Source organism: Perognathus longimembris, chromosome 2, assembly GCF_023159225.1.
Source record: "Perognathus longimembris pacificus isolate PPM17 chromosome 2, ASM2315922v1, whole genome shotgun sequence".
Lineage (NCBI taxonomy): Eukaryota > Metazoa > Chordata > Mammalia > Rodentia > Heteromyidae > Perognathus > Perognathus longimembris.
In genome coordinates, this window is record NC_063162.1 from 94,120,091 (window position 1) to 94,147,334 (window position 27,244).

Below are 27,244 nucleotides of genomic sequence, written 5' to 3' on the forward strand. Positions count from 1 at the left end.
CTTCCTGGTTTTCATGAAATTCACTTTTTAAAAAGGCTTTATTAGAAAAAAAAGTTTCAAAGCTCCAGTACTGTTGTAATCTATTTCAATATAAAAATGTCTCGCCTCTGCTGGGCACTGGTTGCCCACCCTTGTAGTCCTAGCTACTCTGGAGGCTGAGAAGATCTGATGAGTATGGTCTGAAGCCAGCCTGGCAGGAAAAATCTGTATGACTCTTATCTCCACCAAAAGCTACCTAAAAAACCAGAAGTGGATCTGTAGCTTAAGTGGTAGAGTGTTAGCCTTGAGAAAAGGAACTTGAGGGACAACACCCAGGCCCTGAGTTCAAGTCCTAGTACTGGCACACACACAAAAAACAACCATAGAAAAGAATGCCTAGCCTCCGTCTCTCTCTCTCTCTCTCTCTCTCTCTCTCTCTCTCTCTCTCTCTCTCTCTCTCTCTCACTCTCTGTGTATTGTATGTATAGTAAGGTGTTTGTTTTCCTAGTGATGTCGAATTTCCTAACAATGCTAGTATGTGTTCTGCATGGCTGGTGGGAACACAGAATCTAGTATGTTTCACATCACCATGTCAGGAAGTCCTGTCCCTACAAGGGGATGTGTATTTTGTGAGCATTTATAAATTGTTAATTACACTGTCAGTGATATGAGACATGGAGCAAGTGAAGGTTATTGCTAGTCATTTGTAGGAATTTTGTATATATACACACACATATATTACCAGATAACACTGTGCAAATAGCAAACGTGCAAAGAAGAGGTTCAAAATTACTATATAATGTTGTATTAGAATCACTATATTAGTTTGTGTTTTCCTCATTAATTTCATAAGTGATTACAGGGAGGGTCTGTAACCTTTATTGCAACAGAACAAAGATGGTTGCTAACATTCATTACTTGTTGCTTTGCTGTTGCCCTCCTTCAGTGGCTGTGACCCTTCTGAAAGGCTAATCTACCAAATAGTTTCCACTCTCTGTATCTTTGCATGGCACATTTTGCTTAAAAAGTATCCTTTCTCTTCTAATTTTATTTATTTTTTAAGATGGAGATCTGGCATCGTTGCTTCTTGTATCCTTCATATCCTCACATAAAATTAAGTATTTTTTTCCAGTGGAACCTCCAAAGTATTATAGTATTTACTGCACATTCTCTTCTCTTCAAAATTATTAAGTCGGCCTCCCTGTCTAGACTTGAGCTCCTTGGGAACATTAGACATGTGTCATTTACCTTTGTATAGAAAGTCTATAGTGGAGACCTTGGAGGTATGATAGTTGGTGAGTGTTCAACTGAATTATATTATTACTTAGTTACTTTGATGTTCCTGCTTAATATATTTTACTTTACTGAATTTGACAGATGTAGACATTTTCCATACAATGAAAGACTGAATTGTTTCCATGCTCAGAAACAAAATGTAAGCCGTTAAAATGGATTATTTTCTAAATATTAAAATGCATAAGTGAACTGAGACCTATAAATGTGTTGGTATAAATACAAGATAGGGGGCTAGGATTTTACAGACATACATGCTTGTTAAATTGAGAAATTTGCCACAGTCTTCAGCCCTGCCTTCAGGCATTTTATGATGGGCTGTGTGAAAGTGAAGGAACCTACCAGTAAAGGAACTAAGGTATTGTATTTGTTGGACACTGAAACTCCAGAGAAAGCCCCAAACTGTTAGAATGATTGCAACATTCCTATTATGTTTTGTTTTGCCTTTAGGGATCAGGGAGGGTTATTCAGTAACGTAATCAGTAGCTAATTAAATGGTTTGTGTGTTCTCTAGGTTCTTCCCTCTTTGTTTGTAATTGTTTATGAAAAAGGCTTAGTTTTATTTAAAATTGTACAATAGGTAATTAACTCTTCCTGTCTCTGTGCTTTTTTTTTTCTTCCTTTTTATACCAGTGTAGTGACTATGACTTGGAATTTGGAACTGAGTGTTTGCACTTGGCTCTAAAATACAGTCACATGAAAGCCAAACTGGTAGAAGGATCACCTGACCTCTGGAAGGTAAGAGAAGAAGATACTTTACTAGCTCTTGTTTGCTTGTGTGTGCCCTTAGATCTTCAATAATTGAACCCTTAAGTGAAGTAAAAGTAGTCTCATTGGGTTTCTTAAGTCATCAAAGAGCAGCATATCATTTCAGTTGCTTGGCTTTAAGAAAATTCACTTTGGGATTATCCTGACAAATTCTAGTTTAGCCTATGAGTTTGTTTTTCCACTTTGTTCTTTTTCTTGACCTATATATCTTGTCTTTTATTCCATTTACTCTGTTGGATGGAAGCTACAACTCGGTTGGGCAGAATAGCAATATTTCCTTACGTGGTTGGGCTTGTAGCGCCAACTTCACAGCTTTCGTAGTGTATCTAGCATAGTTCTGGCATGTTGACCGGTGGCTTGTGCAACTCGTCATACTTGAAGAATTGTGCCCTTTCCTCTGGAAAGATACAACTCTTTTAATAGCAAGCCTGTTTCTTTTAAAGTGAATGGAATGGTTGTTCACAACAAGATATCAGCACTCCACAACTTCCTCCTGAGCCAAGGATGTTCTACTGTGTGGCTTTATTTTATTAGATAGAAATTGTGTTGAACACAACAGTTCATTTTGAGGTAGAGTTTCAGAGCCATCTCCAAATTTTGGAGTAGGTAGAACTACTTTGGAAATATTGTTTGTAGTACTGGGAATTCATTATAAAACATTCACCAAGTTCTGACTAGTAAAGTTTCATTTGAGTCCATCAGCATACCTTATTGATTTTTAAAACAGCACAAAAATATTGGGCATTTTCCACAGTAATATAATAGGCCTTGCTGCATGCTAAGTTTGTGTCAGACATAGTTAAATGATTAAGTGCTCAAATTCCCCAAATAATGTCATGCATGGATTGTTGCTAGTAGAGAAGTTTATGCAGAAGCACTGCTCACTTAAGGACATCTAAATGTCATCAGCCTAGTAGCTAAACACTGTTCATTTTTATATTTTTAATGTATACATGTCATATGGGCTTCCCTTAGTATACGCTTTGTGAGCTCTTCTAAGGCCATCTAAGGATGAGCTTAGTAGCTTGACATGGGAATAAATCAGAGAGAGTCAATGTTGGTGCTTGTCATCTTTTGATTGGACCATATATTAAAGAGAAAACAACTCATGGTATACATTTTACACATATACTACTATGCTGGTAATAAACGTATAGTAACATTATTTTGTCCATTTCTAATCCTGACCCACATCTCTAGTACAACTCACTTCACAGTTTCTTTGACTCTCTTGCTAGATCTATGAAAAACCGTGTGGAAACTCTGAGACTTTATACTACTATTAACATGTCAGATCTCAGTGGATTCACTTTGTGACTCCTTGCATGTGTGCTGATCACCTCTTGTGGATGTTCTTGGTCTCCACCAAACTTCTCAAGCCATTGGGTATTTAGATGAAAGGAAAGTAGCACATTACTCTTTGATTTTTTCACTTAAAAGTCTTCAAATATACCTTTAGTTGTTTTGTGAAGTACTCATATTTCACTGCTGTCCCTAACAAAACATTATTAGTCTTCAAATATATCTTGACATTTTTCGGAGACAGAGGGATATGTCAGTGTTTCCACAATACTTCTAAATTAGTTCCACTAGGAAGTCTCTAGGTTGAATTGTCTCTCTTGGAAAAATCTGTTCAAGTCCTAAGCATTCCTAAGCAGATGTGGCATTTGGAAAGAGAGTCTTTGCCGAGGTAACCAGGTGTGATGATGCCATCCAATATGATGGTGCTTTACTGGATGGAATAGAGTAGACTTTAACATCACCATGACTGGTGTTGTTTTAAGAACATGAGGAGAGATACAGATACTAAGGAGAATGTCACATGAGGATGAAGGTAGGAATTGGAGTAATTAATAATTCATCTACAAGTCAAGGTTTTTCAGTAACCATTTGAAGCCAGATAGAAGCCAGGAAGAAACTTCCTGGAAATACTCCAGGAGGCAACTGGACCTGTCTCCAATTTGCCTTCTCCACTTCAGATATGTAGACTCCATACATAAGAAAGTACATTTTTATTGTTCTTGCCCAGCCAGTTTGTAATGCTTTGTTACAGCAGCTCTGTAAAACTTGCTTAAGATCCTGGTATCATTTTACAAACCAGTACAAAGATAGGGAACCTCATTCCTATGAACAGGGTTAAGGTGTGTGTGTGTGTGTGTGTGTGTGTGTGTGTGTGTGTGTGTGTGAGAGAGAGAGAGAGAGAGAGAGAGAGAGAGAAAGAGAGAGAGAGAGAGAGTCAGTACTAGGGCTTGAATTCAGGACCTGGGCACTGTCCCTTAGTTTTTTTTTTTTCTCAAGGTTGGTGCTGTACTGCCTGAGCCACACCTCCACTTTATGCTTTGTGGTCGATAATCTGAGGTAAGAATAGACTTTCTTCCCTAGATAGGCTTCAAACTGCAAACCTCAGATCTCAGCATCCTGAGTGGCTATGATTATAGGTGTGAACCATCAGTGATGGGCACCTGAGCAATGACTGAATATATGCATCATTGTTCAGTATAATAGATTGTGTTGTAATGCAATGGATTGGGCAAGTTTTACTATAAATACTGTGGAAGCGGAGGTACCACATTTATTGCAATGACAATGATTTCAGTGGTTCAGGCCCTGTGCTGTTATTCTGTCTTTTCTGTCTTTTTGGTATTTTCTTAGCTATTTAGTTCCATTTAATTAATTTAGTTTGCATTGTATAAATTATAATTAGTTTTTAAATTTTATATTATATGTGCATAGAGAATATGACAATTGCTGTTTAATCCACAATGTAATTGAAACTTTGAAGTTAAAATTCTAATTTTATACTAATCCCAAAGATGCTATAGCCCATAAAATTAGAAATGAAAATTATTGGTTGTACTGAACTGGTTGGTATTTGACACAGGGGTAGAGCTAAGTAGGTACAGAGAAGACTGACACCATGAAAGAGAAAGGCACATTGTGATGGGATTGAGAGGCATTTCACTACTGTGAAACAGTAAGTCAAGAGAAGGTGTAGCTACCTTCTTCTTTCCTTCAGAAATGAGGGAATACATGACATGGAAGTATGAAGAATGAGTAGATATTTCTGATGGCTGAATATAGCATTGTTTTAACTGCCACTCTAAATTTCAGGAGGATGACTGTTTTAAATTTGACATACATTTTTTGATAAAAATAATTTTAAAAAAATGCAACCTTCAGGGCTGAAGTCAACCTTTCTAAACTAGCTTCTCCTGTTTTCTGAGGAAAACACTGTTTTTCATCACTAATACAAGGTAGGGGACATCCTCACAGAATGACCAGGTAGACTACCATATTTTTCTGTAAATTATCAGTGGCCTAAAAGTACAGCTCTGGTTCCCAGAAATACAATTTTGCTGTCATGCTTGTTTTGATTCGTGTTGTGGCAAATCCTAGTAAACATTATATTGGGTGAGATTTCATCTAGTCTACATAAGAACTTAATTTTATAGTGTTACTGTAGTTTCGTCCAGAATCTATCAACATACTTAGACCATTTACTACACTGTACAGTCTTAATTGAACAGACTTCTTGTTTCTAAATGTCAAAGCTATCTTCAAGGCATGAGATTTATAAACAATTGTTGGAGAAATTTAACCGTGTGTCCTTGTCTGAAGAGGCATCTAAAGGACATTTGAAGTGTTACTGTGTCAAAATGGTATTATTGGAATGAATGTCTTGAAGTCTCCTTTTGATGGAGACTACACTTTTAGATCCCAGGGTTCGGACTTCTTTGTTTAAAAACAAAAACACACAATAGTTTCAATATCTTGTTTTTGGCCTCAATAATACAATGTGCTGATGTTTCTTTTATAGCAGTTTTCAGACAGTTATCCAGTCTAGAAAAAAGAATATTTTTCTAAATGTGCATGCTTAAGTAAATGGAAATGAAAATGTTAACATATCCATGTGTCTAATAAATGCCTTGCATCTTTAAAATGTAAGCTTTCTAGCTTTTCCCTCCTAAGTATTAAAAGTATACATTTACTATCTATGAGGTGATGGGACTGAGGGAAGATGGGAGGCCAAATGGACTTGGCCCTATTCTGAAAGATGTCTCAACACAGAAGACCCACAAAATGCAAGTGTAATTGTCGCAACTGGAATGCACCTTGAGCAAGCTGAGAGAATTCTGGCTTAGGCATGAGAAGCTAATGAATTTTGGAGTTGTGAACTTCAGGGTTTTCTCCTATTGAATTTTGCTCAACTTACTACTTATAGGAATTATTTACAGTTGTACAAACAGACCAAATAGGCAAAGATTGAGCGAAATTATCAGAATGGTAGATGCTGGGCTGTTAGGTGTCTTGCCTGCATAGTTTTTTGATGTGGTTCCCGAGGCTCCAGTGAGGAAAGTGTGAAAACAGGTCAATGGAATAACCAGTGTTCTGTTCTATCACTACAGGATTTTTTTAAAAAGAGGTTATTTTCCAGTGTAGGATATTGTGCAAGGCTAGAGGAAAACTACAAATCATACTGGCAGAAGGAAATCAATTTCAACACTGATTGTTGGGATGGTTTCTAAGTTAAAAAATGAGAGGATAGCATATTGTAAAAGTTAGAAAATTCAATAACTCCTCAATTGAGAATTACAACATTTCCAGTAATATTCCCTTTGAAGTATACTAGCTGTTTTATTTAAGAAGTAATAATGAGGCTATTCTTAAAAAGATACTTTTCAAGTTCATCAGATATATTTTCTGAAATTTGTTTGTATTAGGTCAATCCTCACAGATTTATGTAGAAGATATTAGAAAAGCCTTGATCTGTATGTAGGCAGTATCTAGTGCTTAGAGATTGAAGTAGACAGGAAAAAGAAATTTAGAGGCCTTTCTTTTGTGTACTGTTAATGTTAGTCGAGCAACCTTTAAGTAATAAAAGTGTGTGTTTTATGTGTGAGTAATTCCAAGGCAAATGTTATCTTGTAAGAATTCTAAAAGTCATTTGAGTATTTAAGAAAAAATTTTCTATACATTAAAAATCCCATCATTAATATTTATTTGAAAAAATATTTGTCATAAATTTAATTTGGAATGTAGTTTCACTCTGCAAAGCAAGAGAGAACAGAAAATGAATTATGTTAGCCACGTGTTTTTCCTTTAGTTCCTGTCCTGATTTAATCTATAAAATAAATAATTATTTTATTGAAATTGCAAGTATTAGGTTGGATTTCAGATTCTAGTTAATTTGGATTGTCAAGGCAAGAGACTCAAAGATTATTTTTGTTCATTTAAAAAAAATGTTTGTTCATTTTTATAAGAGAATGTTTGGGGCTGGGAATGTGGCTTAGCGGTAGAGTGCCTTGCATGCATGAAGCCCTGGGTTCGATTCCTCAGTATCATATAAACAGAAAAAGCCAGAAGTGGCGCTGTGGCTCAAGTGGCAGAGTGATAGCCTTGAGCAAAAAGAAGCCAGGGACAGCGCTCTGGCCATGAGTTCCAGTCTCAAGGATGGGCAAAAAAATAGAAATAAAAATAAAAAGAACCTATAAATCTATAGGTGAATGATTTTGGTTCTTATTTGCATTACTCTATTCCTAGCACTTAGACCAGGGTCCAGCATGTAGTTGATAAATACTTGTTGAATTAATAAGACCAATACATATGATAATGTATAGAATGAACTTATAAATCTGTTTTCTATAACTTGCTTTTCAAAAAAAACTTGCTTATTAATGAGTATAGTAGTTGGAATTATCTTGAGTTCAGTTGGCATGTACTAGTTTTACAGATAATGTACACCTTTTTTATTTTAGTAGATAGGCTAAATGCATAAGCAGTTTTTCTTTTTTTCTTACTAAGTTAAATGTTCACTGAAGTCTACAGAGGAAGGTATCATTTTTCTCTAGTTTTTACCTAGAATAAGGGCCCCGCAGAGCAATCTACTTTGAGTAGAAGTTTTCTGTTCAATTTTGCTAAACAAAATATCTGTACAAATCCAGTTATGAGTTAGTCAAGAGAAAGAAAGTCCAACTTTACAGGCATGGTAGGATACTAACTAGGTAGTATTTACTAAAATAGGATTTTAGACCATTTGAGTCATAATTATCTGGACGCCTGAATGAGGACCTTCTATGACCTTATTGATCTACTATTGTTTAATTGTTTACTATGTATGCCTTTCAGTTCTGTGATAAAGGACTAATTCTGCAATGCCCTTCCATGATAGAGAAAAGGATATAATTATGAGGAATCTGTTTGTTGTTAGTCAAAGATTGCCACTATGGTTAGGCACAAAGTGGAGCCCTATGGACTTTTTCTTTTTCTTTGTCAGCCCTGGGGCTTGAAATCAGTGCCTGGACCCTGTCCCTGAACTTTTTGCTCTCAAGGCTAGCTCTTTAATGCTTTGAGCCACAGCATCACTTCTTAACTTTTTAAAAACTGGAATCCATGTTTTAATAGAAATCTTGCAATGTGAATCTTATTGAGGAACATAAAGCCATATTAAATTCACCAGGAAATTCCTTTAAATGTAGTGTAATCTTTCAAAAAATTCCTTAAAATGTGAATTAATGTTGGAGAATTTTAACTAAGAATGAGGCTTGGTCATTTTTGTAGTACAGAAATCTTCTCCCATCCTTCTGTGGAATATAAACTCTTAGCATTAAATAGTAATGTCAACACTTTTTTTTGCATGTGTGTGCCAGATCTGAGGTTTGAACTCAGGTGTAAGAGCTGTCCTTGAGATTTTTTTTGCTCAAGGCTAGGTTTCTACCACTTAGAACTATAGCTTTACTTATGGCTTTTGGTGATTAACTGAAGATAGTGTCATGGATTTTTTTAGGCTGGCTTGAAACAGATCTCAGCCTCCTGAGGAGCTGAGATTTCAGGTGTGAGCTACCAGCACCCAGCAAAACTTTTATTTGAATACTAACACATTTTTATTAGAATACTTAATTATATAAGTAATATTTCAGTAACTACTTCTGTATATGATTTCAATTCATTCAAAGATTGAAAATTAAATATCTGACAATTTGTAAAAAAGTATGATTTAACGTGGATTTTTAATGCTATTCTAATTCAGAAATGATCAGTGTTATGTGTTTATAGTTTCTCTAAAATCAAGAATTTCCTTAGGGGCATTATTTTATTGCTTTCACATTCCTTCCTGCTCTGTTAAATCTAATGAGGTTTATCTGTCCTTCAGGTGACCTACAAGCGAGATCTGTATGCGGCTGAATCGATTATTAAGGGTATGTTTGGCCTTATGACTGTCAGTTCCTTTGTTTAAAAAATATAAGCCAGTTCAGAATTTCTCGTGACAGATTAAATCCCAGACAAACCAATGCCTGTAGGCTAGTAAGATCTCTGACTTCTTCTTTGAAAATAATTGTATTTTATTTCATTTCCTGCTTGTGAAATTATCTCTTATTATGCCACATTGATTTTTAACTTTTCTGGAAGAAAAATGAGTTTATTTATTTAATCATGGGGACATCAATACTATTGGAAAGGAAATAGAAGAAAGTGTCATTCCAGTAAAATTGTAAAGATACCTCAGTTTTGCTGTTCAGAGACAGTTCTTACCCCCAACACTTTCACATCTGTGTACAGAGCAGACTCTTCTATATTGAGACTCATTGCTTTCAAAAATATGAAAAAAAATGGACAAAATGTTTTCTTACAAATTCTTGTGGTAGTGGCTTCAATAGTGTTGTATAATGTTAGCTATCTTGTGCATGACACTCCTTTTGATTTCTAGGACTGAGATCACAGCTACGCAGAGGTAGTCTATTTGATAACCTGAATCACTTAATATTGTGCACAATGGTAACATTGTGCTAGGAATCTAATTAAGACACAGAAGGGACCTTCTTTTCTGTGTTTGTAGCATCTATCTTTTAGGTTAGATTTCTCAATCTCAGCACTATGTTGGCAAATTGGACTGGATAGTCCTTAGGTTTTAGGACTGTTTAGCACAGCATACCTTGTTTAGTAGTGTGCCCAGCACTACTCATTAGATGGCAGCAACACTTTCTTCTCTCATGGCCCTCACAGTGACAATTAAATATGTCTTCTGAGATTGCCTCTCATTGAGAAGTACTGTTTTAAATATGTAGTAGTCTTATTAAAACCAATCCAGAAACAAGTGTTGTAGTGGAAATTATTTAAATAATTAGATTACGGATAAAACTATATGCTCAAGTGTTAATTGAGAGTGAACTTCCTAATTTCAACTTTTATTGAAGTAGAAAAAATGTTCCGGTTGTGAATTCTGAATACATACCTTTATTTTAAAGTCTTGGGAAAATCTGTTTGACAATCAATTAGCTTCATATGCAGAAAATAGAAATCTTTTATCTGACTATGATACTGTATTTGCAATTTATCCTCAAGTTCTTTGTCCTTCAAGTATATTTTATTTCAAACTGTTAGTGTAGTATAATTTGTGTATCTCTGTATATAAACAGATCATCTACAACCATAAATCAAAATGTTGACATATATTTATATGCCAGCCAGGCTATGTATAAATATTACTCTGGGAGAAGTGGGATAAACCATGAGGTGGTCTGCTATGCTTTTAAAACAAAGTAATAGAATAAACTTTGGTTTAAAACAAAGTCACTTCTTCAGTTCATGGATAAAATAGAAATGATCTCTTTTGTGAATATGTAGTAGGTGGTTCAGCTGAGGATACTACATATTGTAAGGCTGTCTATATGTTATTGCTTATAATGTAAAGATGTGTATTTTAGACATAATTGTTTTTCTTACTTAGACAATGGTCTCAATATGCTTTACTTTACTTTTAGAGTTTTTAGAAAGTGTTCTATTTTCTTCTCAGGGAGAAAAATTCAACAAGCTGTATGTAAACAGGTGATTGGGTTCAACAAACCCTAAGAATTTTCTAGCCCTGTAAAATGTGTACTTTTAAAAAGTTCCTAGGATAGTTTGATGCTACTGGTACCCTTAGCAAATCATAGATCAGAGACTTCCTACTCCATGTGCACTGTACACCAGCAACATTGGGACCTGAAAAATAGAATTTCTGCCATCATTCCATTCAATCAGAATCTGCATTTTGATATGATTACTTTGTAAATTAAATTCTAGTACTCCTCTAGTTTGATCTCCCAGTCTTTTACAGGCAACTTATTGCTTAATTTTATTTATTGCATTGCAAGCTTCAAGTCTTACCAAACGTTACCAATTCCCAGTGCAATGGGAATGCTGGTCTGCAATGTCCAACAGAATTTACACTCTGTCTTCATGACTTCTACTAAATACAGTCTCTGATTACAGAAAGATATTTTGCACAGCATAAGTAACAATTCAAAGTGTAAAAAAATTAAATTCCAAATACAATGTGGTTCGTAGAAGCCTATATGAGCAACATGCTCACCTGTTTCCCTTTTCTAACTATATTGGGTAGAGTTACAGATAAATCGAACCAAAAAGACATACACAAATAGAGACACATAGGAAGCGATCATTATGAGGGATTGGCGCACATAATTATGGAGGCTAAGTCCTGTTATTGTCCCTCAGTGAGCTGAGACCCCAGTAAAGCCAGAAAGGTGTAGTTTTGTTTCCAAAGCAATGGTTGGTGGGCCAGGAGAGCCAATAGTCTTCAGGCTGAAATTGGTACCAAGAAAAAAGGATAAGTATTTTACCTACAGAGGAGATTTCACCCTGCCATATTCATGTTATAGTATATCATATCATAGGCTAGGCAATCAATTAAATAATATAAGATGCATAAAATGGTGAAAGCTCTCAAAACATTAGATAACACCCACCCCATATCTTCTTTGTTTCCTATGTCTATCTATTCAAATGTTAATTTCTTTAAGAAACACCCTTACTGATACAATAAGAAATAATGTCTGACCATCTTTCTGAGACTCCTTTAGTCCTGTCACTTTGTCACACAAAATTAGGCATCACACATAGCAAATGTTGATAGTCTTTTCCTAAGCAGTAACATTTTGTAGCACTTCATGGGAAGTTGATTTGTACTAGGCATAGTTTGATGAATTTTGTATTTTTCAAGAAACCGGTGATATAAGTAGTAGTAGTATTTCCATATTATAGTATCTGCAAGGATTTTAAGGTGACTACTAACTTAGGAAGAACATAAAGCAAAATCTTAACTATAAGGCTCTGCCTTAGGCATAATACTTTCATCACGTAACTATTCCCCTTTCCCTATCCCACTGCCTTTTTCCCTTTATGTAGAAATTGTTGAGATTCTCTTATCTGGAGCCCATAGCCACATGAGTTTTGGAATACTTTGTACTTTCGAAAGCTAATGTACATCATCTATGTCATCCCCAGTGACCTTTGGAAATGTCAGAAAATGAAGCTTATGGTATGAAAATGCCTATGCTCGATGTGATAAATACTATGAACTTTCAAGCTGGTTTAAGTTGAAGGTTGACTTTCCTATCAAGTTATATATAAAACCATTCATTTCGGTTTTAAGAACTGTTTGGATTGCCCATAATGTGGCATGAATTTGTTTCAGCTTATAGTTTCATGCAGGTGGGAAGAATGTTTATTCTTTTGTTTCCTCTTTTATTGAATTTGGTTTTAGTATGTTGTAACAAGTGTAGCCATATTTTTCCCCTTGCCATGAAGATTTTTTTTGTTTTGTTTGTTTATGTGGTGCTGAGGAATCAAACCCAGGGCTTCCTGCATGTGAGGCAAGCACTCTACTACTAAGCCCTGAAAATTTTAAGTTATGAGAACATATGGCACTTTCCTTCCACTGTGCCATTCTCTCTGGTTCCAGCATATGCTTATGGGGTTGAGTGTTTTTATTTTTATATCCCTAATATATTTTTAAAAACAGAGGAGCCGGGAATGTGGCTTAGTGATAGGGTGCTTGCCTAAGCATTCATGAAGCCCTGGATTTGATTCCTTAGTACCACATAAACAGGAAAAGCCAGCCAGTGGCACTGTGGCTCAAATGGTAGAGTGCTATCCTTGAGAAAAAAAAAAAAAAGCTCAGGGACAATGCCTAGGCCCTGAGTTCAAGCCCCAAGACTGGCAAAAAAATATAGTGAAATGGTTACATGGTCTTCTGACAAGATGTAGTTAGGATTTGGAGCTCATAACACTCATGCACTGTGCCTTGTATATGTGACATACTTAATCTTTAGAGCAGTGCTCTGATATTATAGCTGCCATTTCCAAATGGGAAAACTGAAACTGAAGTTAGTTACATTCTTGTGGGTCCCACAGTTTTTAAGAGCAAGACTTAACAAGTTAACTCCAAGCCACCAGTGCCGTTGTCTTAACTATATTCTAGGACATGACTACTTTATGCCTCTGTCTCCTTCTAAATAATGCAATTGATAAAAGGTTTTCTTTCTTGAGGTGGGCACTCCAGTGTTTTCTGAAGTTCCTGCTGTCTAGCTCTGATTGCTTTGGGTAAGGATTTTTTTTTCAGCTAATGAACAACCATCATTCAATTAAAACTGAAATTTTCCTCCTAGTACTTCTGAACATGGCATAATTGTCTAGAGAGTATCTGTTGCTGGAGAAAAAGGTGCATACAAAATAGATAGTAAGGAATGACAACATTCTAGACATGCCCAGAGAAATAATGTAAATTAAAATTTAGTATTAAGACAATCATTTTTAAGTGATTGCAGGGGTACTGTTTAATCTTTTTTGATAAATCTAGTCTTAATAGATATAAAAGTTTCTTTTCTTTTAGGATACAACCTTCTTCATGCTATGAAATGAATCCTTAGTGTTCTCTAATTTGTCATTTGAGCTGCTTTTTTCCTTGCTTACTAAATATTTATGGTTGGCAGACATTTTGATAAGTACTTTCTTGTTTACTTAGTATTTTTCTGACTGTGAAACATTTGCTAGGATAAATACCAAATTGCATGTCTTACAAGACCATTTGTAGTTTCAAAATTACTTGTTGCTAGAATAACATGTGTATTTGGTATATCTTAATTTACACCTGAGTCAACATCTGGGTTTATTTTAATATGAGAATTTTGATGTTAGGAAAAGCAATTTTATTTCATTAGGATTTGACTTAGATTTGCTATCTCCAGGCAGGCTTTTGACTGAACTTTCCAAATTACAGTATGTACTATGTCTCCAAATCTGACTTTTTCTTAAGGATAATTGTAAGCTTTATTTGAGCATCAGAGTTTCCTTGGATTTTTATTTACGGTGAACTGTTAATAGGTCACATTGGCAGTCTGTGTTAAACTGCAGTTAACCACAGATTAACTGTTATGACTCTGTCAAAACCAAGCAATCTCAATATTCTTCTTCCTAAGGTAGGATTGGATTTAGTCCTTTTTACTTAAGGTTTGACTCTTGCAAGCTTTTACTCTGAGTGAAAATTAAAAATTAACTTCTCCAGAGTAATGTGATTAATTGGTACGAAAAGACAAGGGGTTGACTGATAAGTATATAAAAATCCCTTTTACAAAGGGTGTTGTACTTTTGTCTTACAAACTAGTGAGCCCACCCAAGCCTGCTTGCTCTGCATGCTCAGACGAACCCAAACTATATTAAAGTGGTAACAGATGCCAGGAGTAACATACTTTATCACAATTTACATAAGCCATACAAACAGTCCCAAACCACACTTAATTTAATATGCTGGCCATATCCTGGCAAAAGAGGTCAGTGTTCTAAAATTTTGAAGAAAAGCCCCTATGGACATTCTAAAAAAAAGATTGTGTTCATTTTATACTCCCATACTTCACAAATGTTCTAACATATTCAATTTGGTGGGTTATATTTAATTTGGTATTGTAAAAAAACAATTTTATTTTATTTTGTTCTGGTTAATAGTTGTAGAAGTACAAGTAAGCTTATGCTATAAAACTGCCTATGGTGTATTAAAAAGAAGGTTTTTATGTCACTTTATATAAAGATGGAAAGAAAAGGTTAAAATTTAAAATTATTTCAGTTTTACTATTGGTTAAAATTAGTTAACATTAATGTCCATATAGCAGTTTGTGCCTTTTCCATGTCATCGAATTTTTAAATTTTATTGTCAAAGTGATATATAGATATGTTACAATTACATAGTAAGGTAGTAAGTACATTTCTTGTCCAACTTGTTACCCCCTCCCTCATTTTTCCCCACTTTCCCTCTTCTTAACCACCCCCCCAGCTGTACAGTTCATTTCCAACATATTGGCTTGTGAGTATGTGAGTATCACTATTGCATTGGTTCACTCTTTGTCCTTTGTTTCACCATTTTGATGTCCTCTTTCCCTTCCCTAATTCAGATCAATGTATATATAATGCCTAGGGTATCAAAATAAAATACAGTGACAACAGGGGCTAAACCATAGGAAATACAAATGAAAGAAAAAAGAAATAATTTCACATAGTACATTAAAAATAACAACAATGGGGCTGGGGATATAGCCTAGTGGCAAGAGTGCCTGCCTCGGATACACGAGGCCCTAGGTTCGATTCCCCAGCACCACATATACAGAAAATGGCCAGAAGCGGCGCTGTGGCTCAAGTGGCAGAGTGCTAGCCTTGAGCGGGAAGAAGCCAGGGACAGTGCTCAGGCCCTGAGTCCAAGGCCCAGGACTGGACAAAAAAAAAAAAAAAAAAAAAAAAAAATAACAACAATGAAATGTTTTGTTCTTGTTTTTGTGCCTATTCTGTGGCTTGATCTCAGGGCCTGGGCACTTTCCCCATCTTCTTTTCTTATGGCTAGTGTTCTACCACTTGAGCCATAGTGCCGTTTCTAAAGTACTTGTTTTATGGTAAAGGGAATAAATCAACTTGGTTTTCTTCTGGAATATAACATCTCATCTGAAACACTTAAGTTTGGTTTAGAAAATACACTGCTTATTTGTAAGTTTGTTTGTTGTGCTGGTACTGGGATTTGAACTGAGGGCCTTGTACTCTTGCTTGGGTTTTTTGTTCAAGGCTGCCACTCTATCACTTGGGCACTTCCAGCTTTTTGGTGCTTAACTGGAGATAGGAGTCTCATGGATTTTTCTCTCAGAGCTGTTTTCATGATCCTCAGATCTCAACCTCCTGAGTATCTCGGATTGTAGATCTGAGCCACAGATATATGGACACTTTTACATCTTTTAGAAATATCCTTTCATGACCATTAATTATACAGGTGGATTTCTTTCAGTAGGCAATTAAAAACAGTTATCTATACCTTTTCAGGCCTGTTGCCCTCTCCACACAAATAGTATTTAAAGAAAATTGGTAGTAAAGCAATTAAGCACTTTTGTACTTATACCTTGAAAGTAGCTCAATATACTTTTACATTGGCTCTGATTGAAAGGACTAAAGTAAAATCAGATGTGAACATATTTGATTCAATATTACTGAGACTTGAGATGACTTAGTGTGTTGGTGCATGTGCCTTATGTATATAAAGAAACTAATGCCTTAATTTTTTAGTAATTTTTTTAAAAAGGCATTTTTACTTATGATTGTGGAAAATTGTTTTGAAACTCTTGAATCAAGTCAAAAAGATGAACAATGTTAAAATCAGTTTTTTTCTTCATCTGCAGTGGGACAATGTTCTACATCTGTAGTATGTCTTTGTCAGATTTTTCTTGTTAAGTGTTCAGAGATGGCATCGTTCATATTAACCATGTTTCTTTGGACAAAGCAAAGTGACAGCTACTATTTATTTAGAGACCTTCGTTTTTGATGTTTCTGGCTCTTTTGACTGACATTCAATTTCCCACTAATCTGTAAACTTCTTTGTGAATAATAGTTTTTTGTTCTTTCATTCTCTTGAAAGTGGTACTGTGATTGTACCTAATATGAATATGGGAGAACATTTGCGTCAAGCTTTAATTAGTAAGAATAGAAAGGCAGCAAAATAATTTAAGAGGAGTTTGGTTTCCTTGCAATTTTATTTTAAGAAAAGATGTGAATTGTTAAGTTAAAATATTTGGGTCAAGATTAGAGAAAGTAAGTTTTTCTTGTTTGTGTAGTCTTGTAATTTTCTTAATTTGTCATCAGTGAAAGGTTAATTCAAGCAGAAGTAAGTAAATCTGAAATTTTCCAAAACTTTGAAGACCACAATATGTTATGAAGCAACCAGCTAAGTAAACTTGATAACAGACAAAAGCCAGCCATATATACTTGGTTTTGATGTAGATAGATGGAAATGTATGGCATATTTTTAAACTAATACTGTAATATTTTTTCATTTCCTTTTTTCTGAATAATTATTTATTTATTGTCAAAGTGATGTACAAGGGGCTTACAGTTTCATATGTAAGGCAGTGGGTAAATTTCTTGTGCAATTTGTTACCTCCTCCCTCATTTCTCCCCTCTCCCCTCCTCCTTTTCCTTTACCCCCATGAGTTGTTCAATTGGTTTATAACAAATGGTTTTGTTAATATTGCTTTTGGAGCCATTTTCCCTTTTATCTTTTGTCTCTCAATTTTGTTATTCCTTTTCCCTTTCCTAGTTCTAATACCAGTATATACAGTATCCAGGGTACTTGGATGAGATACAGTGATAGCGCGGGCACAACCACAGGAAGGGAATACAAGAGGACCACCAACAAAAAAAGCTACAGTTTCACATGGCATGTTGAAAATTATTACAACAGTGATATAACACTCGTTTCCATAACATGGAGTTCATTTCACTTAGCATCATCTTATGTGTTCATAAGGGAGTAGCTATTGGACTCTTGTGATCTGCTGTGTCTAGCCTAAACCTGTGCTAATTATTCCCTATGTGGGAAACCAAATATTTTGTAAATATTCTGATAAGTCACTAACCTTAGAAAATTGTGTTTATTTCAAAAAATATTTCAAGGAAGTAGGGAGAAAGCAGTCATAATATTCAGTGCATGTCTTATGAAACTACAAAAATTGAGGGGAGGGCTAGGGTTGGGAAGGATGAAGAAAATCATAAAAACAAATGGTATTCATCCATATGCATTATACTTAAACTGACACATTGATGCTAACACCTTTGCCCCCAAATTTAAAGATAATAATAAAAATTTCACCCAGAGGAGAAGTACAAATAATTAGAAAGATAAAGGGTATGGTCTCATTCAGATGAAAGACAGTGAAATGCATAGACTTCTTACACCTGAAAGTGTGTGCGGGAGATCAGGTGTTCTAGGCCTACTTCTTACTTCTAGTTCTAAAGTGGGGACTTTCATTCCTTATTCTTAATTTATTTTATTTTTTCTTTATTGAAGTATAGAGGGGTTACAGTTTCAAACATAAGGCAGCGAGTACATTTCTTATCCAACTTGTTACCTACTCCCTCATTTTCCTCCGCTTCCCATCCCATTTCCCTCTCCCCCCCACCGTGAGCTGTACAGTTGGTTTACACCATATAGTTTTGTAAGTATTGCTGTTGCATTTGTTTGTCTTTTTATCCTTTGTCTCTCAAGTTTGCTATTCCCTCTCCCTTCCATAGTTCCAATACATGTATATACAATATCCAGGGTACAAAATCAGTTACAGTGGTATCAGAGGTAAAACTGTGGGAAGAAAATATGGAAAAAAATTAAAAGGTCACAGTTTCACATGGCATGTTGAAAATAACAACAACAATAATATTTTCATTCTGTATTCTGCCACCCACCTAAAATAGGGCTTACAGTATGATGACTTAAAGCATCCTTTTTGAAAAATCTGCCCCCAAGGTTGTTCTCCAGCTGAAACATTCATATTAACAACAGAGTTCTCTCCCAAGGAGGTCACCTTGACTTTTTCTGAGCATATATAATTTTCTTGCAAGCTTATTCTTTCTTTCTTTTATTTTAGTTTTGCTTTGGTGGGTGGTAGAGCTTAAACTCAGGGCCTGGGTACTAACACTGAGCTCTTTAGTTCCAGGTAGCACTCTACCTTTTTTCTTTTTGCCAGTTGTGTGGCTTGAACTTAGGGCCTGAGCACTGTCCCTGGCTTCTTTTTGCTCAAGACTAGCACTCTACCACTTGAGGCACAGTGCCACTTTTGGCTTTTTCTATATATGTGGTGCTGAGGAATCAAACCCAGGGCTTCGTGCATGCTAAACAAACACTCTACTACTGGGCCACATTCCCATCTGGCAAATTCATTTCTTTTTTTTTTTAATTTCAATAGTATTAGTTTAGTTTTTTTTCAAATTTTTATTATCAAACTGATGTACAGAGAGGTTACAGTTTCATACGTTAGGCATTGGATACATTTCTTGTACTGTTTGTTACCTTGTCCCTCATACCCCCCTCCCTCCCCCCCTTTCCCTCCCCCCCCTACCCGGAGGTGTTCAGTTCACTTACACCAAACAGTTTTGCAAGTATTGCTTTTGTAGTTGTTTCTCTTTTTTTACCCTGTGTCTCTCAAATTTGATATTCCCTTTGAATTTCCTACTTCCAATACCAGTAAACATGGTTTCATTTCTTGACCATGTTGTCCAGAGTCATGGCTTAGAGTTATGGCTTGCTCATTGGTCATTCACTGCCTGTTCCTTCTTATACTAATAGCTTGGTTCTCAGTGTGTTAAGAGAAACTTTATTCACTCTTCTGCAAATTAAGCAGAGGGAGTGACATCAAGTTGCAATAGTGGTGATTTTTTTTCTGTTTTTAATAGGATCTCAATATATAGACCATACAGGCCTTGAACTCAATTCTTTTCCTTCTACCTCCCAATTGCTGGGGTTACAGATGTGCACCTTTGTTTCTGGCTTGTGATTCTGTTTACTATCACTTTTAAATCTTGGAGAAAAAGAATGTAGATTCCAAAATTGGCTGTAGAGTCAAGGAACTCACCTAAAAAATGGGAGACACTACCCTCACTTTGAGTAAATTATACCTTTTGGGAGTAAATATATTTGGGCTTGATACAGTTCTTATTTACCTAAACAACCTAAAGTATTTGACAAGGTCTGGTGGAAAAATCTCATGGTTCTGGATGTTCTTAAGATGAATAAAAATATACTTCTGGATTTTTTCCCCGTTTAGGGAACTTGTTTCACCTAGTATTTGTTTTTGTTTGTTTGTTTGAAGGAAAATAAGAGGACTTTCAAAAGATGAGTGTAATAAATGAGATTTTGGTCTCCTTCATAAACGTTCAGATTTATGCACTAAAATTCCTGTTGCTTTTCAACACTGGAATTGCACATCTGTGAAATAGCATTGTATATAAACAGTATATTACTAAACCATGTAACCTATCAAAAGGTAGTAAAATTTTAGATTCAAAAGAACTAGTCAGGGAATTGGAAGCCCTGAAGTGATTCTGTGTACTTACAACTTAATTGAAACTTCAGAGAATTTCAAAGGAGTCTGTCATATGAAGCTATGATATATTCAAAGTTTTGACATTCAGGATATCAACCTAGACATTTTTTGATGGCCCTCCAGGGGAGATGATTGGAATTCTGACACTGTTCCTTCCTCTCTCAATTTTTTGAAAAGCATCAACATAAGCATAAAATGAGAATCATCATCTGCTTGAAAGATATTTCCTGTATTTCTCCACTTGGAGGTAAAAGTACATAGTTATTGCTTTGGAGGGCCATGCAAAGAACAACTGATCTGAGAAGCTGTCTTCTCTAATTTAAATCTGTATATGCTTCAGTGATTGTGGATCTTTTTGGTGTTTGAGAGTATTCTTTCCTAGTACACCGTGGATTAGGGAACCAGGCAAGAAGTCTTCGTGCTAATTTCTATGCTCCTAACCGTTTGAATTAAGTAAGGTACTTTGCTTATAAGTAACTAATATATTCATGCAGATTAAGCCAAACTAAAAACTATACAAGCAGTTTCAGTTATATACAAGAGACAAGCTAAAAATACTGAAACAAAGGAAAACAAGCATAAGTCAAAGAGAGGTAAAGGAGCAGATAGAGAAAACAAAGATAGCTTACAGCCAAATATATGTTACTTAAATTTTCATGGTTCTAGTACCCCTATTAAAGGCAAAAATTTCCATAATATTAAAGTGTTTTTTTTCTACTCTATGCTCTCAATTCCAATATGGCTATGTTGATGATAGATGAAAAAATAATCATGCTATACATATATGAATAAAGTAAAATAGCAAGCTTGGCTCTGATGGCTCACTGCTGTAATCCCAGCTACTCAGGAGGCTGAGATCTGAAGATCGTGATTCAAAGCCAGCCTGGTCAGGAAAGTCCATGAGACTCTTATCTTCAATTTTTTTTTAAAAAAGCAAAAAAAAAACCAAAACAAAACCAAAACCTACAACACCTCAAAACAAAAAAATCCCTACTTATAGAAAGCCAGAAGTTGAGAGAGGAGGTAACAAACAGTACATGAAATGTACCTAAGGCCTAACGTATGAAACTGTGACCTCTCTGTACATCACTTTGACAATAAGAACAACAAAAAAAAAGGATAGCCAGAAGTGGTGCTATAGCTCAAGTGGTAGAGTGCTAGCCTTGAGAAAAAGAAGCTCAGAGACAGCACCCAGGCCTGAGTTCAAGCCCCCAAGATTGGCACAAAAATAAGATAAAATAAAGGGCATTATTCATGGTTATACTTACCTCCCAAGTACAGTTTGGAAAATGGAAAATTACTTGTAGTGAAGAGCAGTATCTCATCACAATATATGATCATTTTGGTATCTTATTCTTTGTGCCACTACCAGAGAATGTTACAGACTTGATGCTTTATAAAACAATATAAATGTATCCTCTCCCAGTTTCAGAAGCCTGGAAGTTCATAGTGCTCACATCAGGTGCGGGTCTTCTTGTTATATTTCCACCTGGCAGAAGGTTGAAGGGAAAGATGATGAAAATTGTGTTCTCGCACATGAGGGTGATGATCTAAAATTTTTCATGGTTTCCATGGAGTCTTAATTTATCTGTTATGTGGGCCATGAGTATATTGGGTCTCTGAGTACACTGCAGCACTTTCTGTGGTGGGACCCATGGCTGATGTTACCATTTACCCATCTCTTGGCAAAATCCTTTTTTTTTTTTTTGTCAGTCATGGGGCTTGAACTTAGGGCCTGGGAGCTGTTGCTGAGCTCTTTTGCTCAAGGCCAGCGCTATACCACATTGAGCTATACCTCAGCTTCCTGTTTTCTGCTGGGTAACTGGAGATAGAGTCTTGCAAACGTTCCTGCATGGGCTGGCTTTTAACCCTGATTCTCAGATCTCAGTCTCCTGAATAGCTAGGATTATAGGCATGAACCACTGGAACCCAGCTCTTGGCAAAATTCTAAGTGAAATTTTTCATCAGGTAAAATTATGAGTTGGAAAGCAGGAAATAAAGCTTTAATTATAATATTTGTACATACAGAAAATCTAAAATGATTGAAACTGGAATTTGTAAGTGAATTTGGCAAGGTAACTCATTTAAGGTCTGTATAAATTTTATTTTATATAATAAGGCAGGGAAAATCAACCTCCTACATTTTGTTCCATTTTTTGGTGTTATTCAATTTCTCAGAACGATTGTGGTATTATTACATTAATTGTGGCATTTATAAATTACTTTATACAATGACTTTTATGTACGTGTGTTTATTTTTTCATGAGAAGTGTTTATCAAGCTCATCATCTAGATTTTTTTGCTAGGATGCTTCATAGCCAAATTTTGTCTAAACATTGAATTTCATGATGCATAAAGTTTGGATTGGCTTTGTTTCCAAAGCTACTGCTTGGAGGATAGTTATCTTTTGATGAAAAGTTTTCAGGTCACTGTAGAGTCCATATGAATCCAGGATCTGACATTACTGATGACCCATCTCACTGCAGGTTCACGACCAGGTTATTCCATGGATTTCAAGTAATTCTGTTGCCAGTAATCTGTGCTTATCTGGATACTTTTCCCATATCACTATGTTTGACATTTTTTTCTGCTGTTTGAAAAACTTTTAAAAATTGTTTTCAGAGCTCCTTCCTCCCACATCTACTCACATTTGAGCTCATTTTATTCTAGAATTAATCTGATTTTCTTACCAGTTTATATCTCTTACCCCAGGATGTTCCATAAGTGCTTACAGTCTGAGCCATTTATTTGAGTTTTGCTCTTAAATGTATTAAATTGTATTAGGATCATGTAATTTAGACTGATTAGCTGTTTTTTTTTTCTTTTTCTTTTTGTGATACTGGGGTTTGAATTGCAGGCTTTATGCTTGATAGGCAGCTATTTTGCTGCCGACAAATGCCTGTAGCCCTTGTATGCACTGTTTAATTTGAGCTAGTATCTTTTTTCCTGGGCTCCCCTCCAGAGTGAGATCCATATATTTTATGCTTCTCAAAGATGAAGTGACCAGTACATACCACTATGCCCAGATTTATTCTTTTAAGGTGATGTCTCATGAACTTTTTTGCCAAGGCCATCTTAGTACCTACCATCATTCTATCAATCTCAGTCTTCTACCTAGCTGGGAAAAGAAGCATCAACTGTGCCCAGATGAGAATAGAGAAGACATCTCTTGGTGTATGCCTGGCTGGTCTGGCCTTTTTTTTTTAAGTTTAACTTTTTTGTTACAGTGATGTACAGATGGGTTACAGTTACATATGTGAGGTAGTGTGTACATTTTTTGTCAAACTTGTTACCTCTTCCCTCATTTTTTTCTACCTTCCCTCCTTCCCACCCCCCCTCCGAATTGTACAGTTAACTTCCAACTTATTGTCTTGTAAGTATTGCTGTTACATTGGTTGTGCTTTTATCTTTTGTCTCACCATATTGATGTTCCCTTTCCCTTCTCTAATTCTGATAAGCATATATACGATACCCAGGGTACAAAATCAAATACAGTGACAGGGGCTAAAATGTAGAGAAGAAAAATGAAAGAAAAAAGAAATACTTTCACATTGTACATTAAAAAGTACAACAATGTATAACCACTTTTTTCCATATCTTGGAGTTCATTTCACTTAGGATCATCTTATATGATCATATGTACATAATCATTAAGCTATTGTGATCCTTTGCTAGGACTATCCTAGACATATACTAATTATTACCAATGAGAGAAAACATAGTCTATGTTTCTTTTGGTCTAGGTCACTTCACTTAGTATGACCTTTTGGAAGTTGTTCCATTTTCTTAGGAATGGGGCAGTACCATTCTTTCTGATAATAAGCATAGAATTACTATATATATGTATATATATTTATCTCACATTTTCTTGATCTACTCATTTACTGATAGACATCTGGGATGGTTCCATATTTTAGCTCTGGTAAATAATGTTGCAATGAACATGGTTGTGCTGGTAGCTTTAATATGGCCTTATGTTTGTGATCCTTTGGGTAAATGCTTGGGCTGGTCTTGAAGTGTGATTCTGCAGATCATAAGAAGTGAGGACTATAGGTGTGAACTCTTGGCTTCTGAGTTACTTATGAGTTAATTCTAAGAGCTGGCATTGTCCTAACACATAAGTACAGAGTCCTAAAGAGACAGTTTTAAGTTAATGTAACTATGTTGTAGCAGATCTATACCCAGATTAGAAGAATTTTTCAGTTCTTTTTGAATAACTTTGTTTATATATGCTTACATTTTCTTGACTGAAGAGTGTAAGTGAATAATTTTTTTTAACAGAAACTATTACAAAATAGGCAACTTTGTAGAAGGGCATAGTTTTAAGGACAATCTGGATTTAAATGTTTTGAGTATAAACATGAATTACAATACTTAGTTAATAATGCATACTTATTTTCAAGCATTAAATTGTATAATGTCCTCAAAATGACTTGATTTTTGCCCCTTATCTGACATTGAGCCCTGCTTTGTTTTTTTTTCATCACATGGTAACATATCAAAGCAATGACTCCTTAAATGGTAAGCACATAGGCATTTCTTAACATCTCAAATTTGTCTGCTGCAGAAGACTGTACACATCATGGGAGAATAAGTGCCATGATGCCACATGGTTTATATTTTAAAACCAAGCCATATCAAATAAGCATCTCCAATTTGAGGAAAGTTTAACCATTTCCAGCATCATGGTAGGAATCAAAATAGACCTTGATTATGTCAAATTGGCAATCTAGAAAATGGCAGGGAAAACTCGGGTCCCAGTAGGAAGGTTCCTCCTCTACCCCCCCATGAAACATCTTTTAGCCTAGAGAATGAATCCACCTGAGAAGCAGTAATTTCTCAGATTCTCAGATTCTAGGAGAAACTTCATATATGTGGAAGGATGGAATTGGTGGAGACAAATGGATATTAATTCCACTTAACCCCTTTCAATTGTGGGCTACAATTTCTTATTTCTGTTGGTTGTACCATGATTGGTTACTAATCCACACATTGTTTAATGTTTAGGTTTGAGTGATAAATAGACTCCAGGACTTTTTAATGTGAAGTTTAGGCCAGTATAATTGGCATGTTGACAAAATTTCCCTCTTCTTGCTGAATGAGTGTGAAAAGCAAGTAAAAGGTTTGTTTGTAGGGCTTTGTTCTGTGTTTTGTTTGAATGTTAAATTTTTAACATTGTTTTTCTTTTTTTAATGCAGAGAGAATTTCACATGAAATTTGTGTACTTATGAATCCCAAAGATGATATAGAGCCTATAGATCATCTTCTTAAAGCTCTCAAAAATGAATTAAATGTAAGTATCCAAACGTGTAAGTTTGGAAATGTAAGTTTTATCAAGTTGATCACAAGTTTTTGTAGTACAGACATGTACCTTGGAAAAGCATGGGAAAATTTTTAGTCCCAATGTATCATTTTACCTTGAGGAGGTTCTTTACTCTCTTACGCCTTAGGACTTGAAGTTTATTCCAACTCCTGTCCATTCCTGTTGTTATTTCCTCCCAATCCTCATGTGTAACTCACTGCAGAACTACCTGGTGCATGCACCCCAAATGATGGCTTAGATTTACTTGAGTGTGGCAGTGCCCACCACATACTCACCGTGTATTAAGCTTTGTTGATTATATAAAACAACAGTTAATTGAGATGAATTAGTCAAGAAGAATTTTGATCATAACTTAAACATTATAATAAAAATATGATCATTATGCCTCAAAAAATAGAAGAAACAGTAACTGGGAAGGTGTTGATAGAAATTATGAACAGCATTTACCAAAAAGCAACATAACTATTTTAATAATCTGTGGTTTCAAGTATTTTTCCTATTAAGTTTTACTTAGTTTCTCTATTTTCATTATAATATTTAACTTGTCACCAAAATTTATGACTTTTAATCAGAAATGAGAAAATTCTGGTCAAAAGCAGGAGAGTTTATTTTAGTTAATGGTGTAATTTTATCAAGATATCAAACTGGATTTTGTTACTTAATTCCTTTGTCTATAAGATGAAAATATTAAAAGCAGCCATATTATGTTTGGGAGAGTTGAATATGATATATTTAAAATATTCATTCTTTGTTGTACATACATATTAAATGGCTATCAAAAATGTATGTTAACATACTACAAATCACTTTGGTTCTTTGAAACTAATCTGACCGATTTATCTAGGAAGGTTCATGGATAAAATATTCCCAAGTACTTTAATAAAATTGTTTCAAGGCTCAAAATCTCCTGAATTTCAATATTTTTTTTATTAATTTTAATAAATTTTAGGTATACTTTTTGTGTGTTTTATACCTGTACTTCCAATAGGAAATCATTTTACTCTTTATTCTTTTGTCGTCATTATCTCATGTGATTTGAGATTTCTACTGCTACTTGTGTGTGTGTATGTGTGTGTGTGTATGTGAGTGTGTCAGTGTGTCAATCCTGGGTCTTGCACTCCGGGACTGGGCATTGCCCCTTGAGCAAAAAAGCTAATCAGGAAATTCATGCTAATGATTTTGTTTTCTAGCTCTCTTTGTTTTCCTTTGCTTTCGGTTGTGATTTCTTAAACTGTGTGGACCTTAATGCAGACAATTTATCACTATTTTCTGATACTTGGTTGATATTGCCTATGGATATTTGGTTTTGACATTCTTCTTGGGTTCTTTTTTGTTTTTGAAGGGACTAGAATAAAATAAGAGACTAGAATAAAATACCCAGCTATAAAGTATTTCTTTCTTCTTCATTCTTAAACAAAATGGATCTCTTGGCCATTTCCAATTTTAAGTACTCACTTAAATTTCATTTTTTAGTGTCCAGTATATAATTGATACAGAGAGGAACTATGGATTTTAAACGTGAGGTTTGGAATTTTATAGTAAGCCAAGCTAAGAAGTACACATGAATCTGAAGATAAGGAGCTAACTGTTTCTCAAATTCCTCCTCCTTATGTCTTTTTGTAGGGGGCTATATCAACAGTTTTATTTATATCTTGGCTTTTAATATTTTATAAAAATATTCTTAATAGACACATTAATTGTA

The 27,244-nt window shown here is 35.2% G+C and overlaps 1 protein-coding gene across 4 annotated transcripts in view; it reads left to right on the top strand.

The window, feature by feature from the left end:
• Crppa (CDP-L-ribitol pyrophosphorylase A) overlaps positions 1 to 27,244 on the top strand; it is a 211,939-nt gene that overhangs the window by 54,745 nt on the left and 129,950 nt on the right. For 3 of the 4 annotated variants that reach the window (XM_048339749.1, XM_048339748.1, XM_048339747.1), the window contains exons 4-6: positions 1,906 to 2,010; positions 9,191 to 9,236; positions 25,418 to 25,512. In XM_048339749.1, coding sequence (XP_048195706.1) covers positions 1,906 to 2,010; positions 9,191 to 9,236; positions 25,418 to 25,512 — 246 coding nt within the window. The remainder of the gene's footprint in view (positions 1 to 1,905; positions 2,011 to 9,190; positions 9,237 to 25,417; positions 25,513 to 27,244) is intronic. The other variant, XM_048339750.1, reaches the window with a different exon arrangement.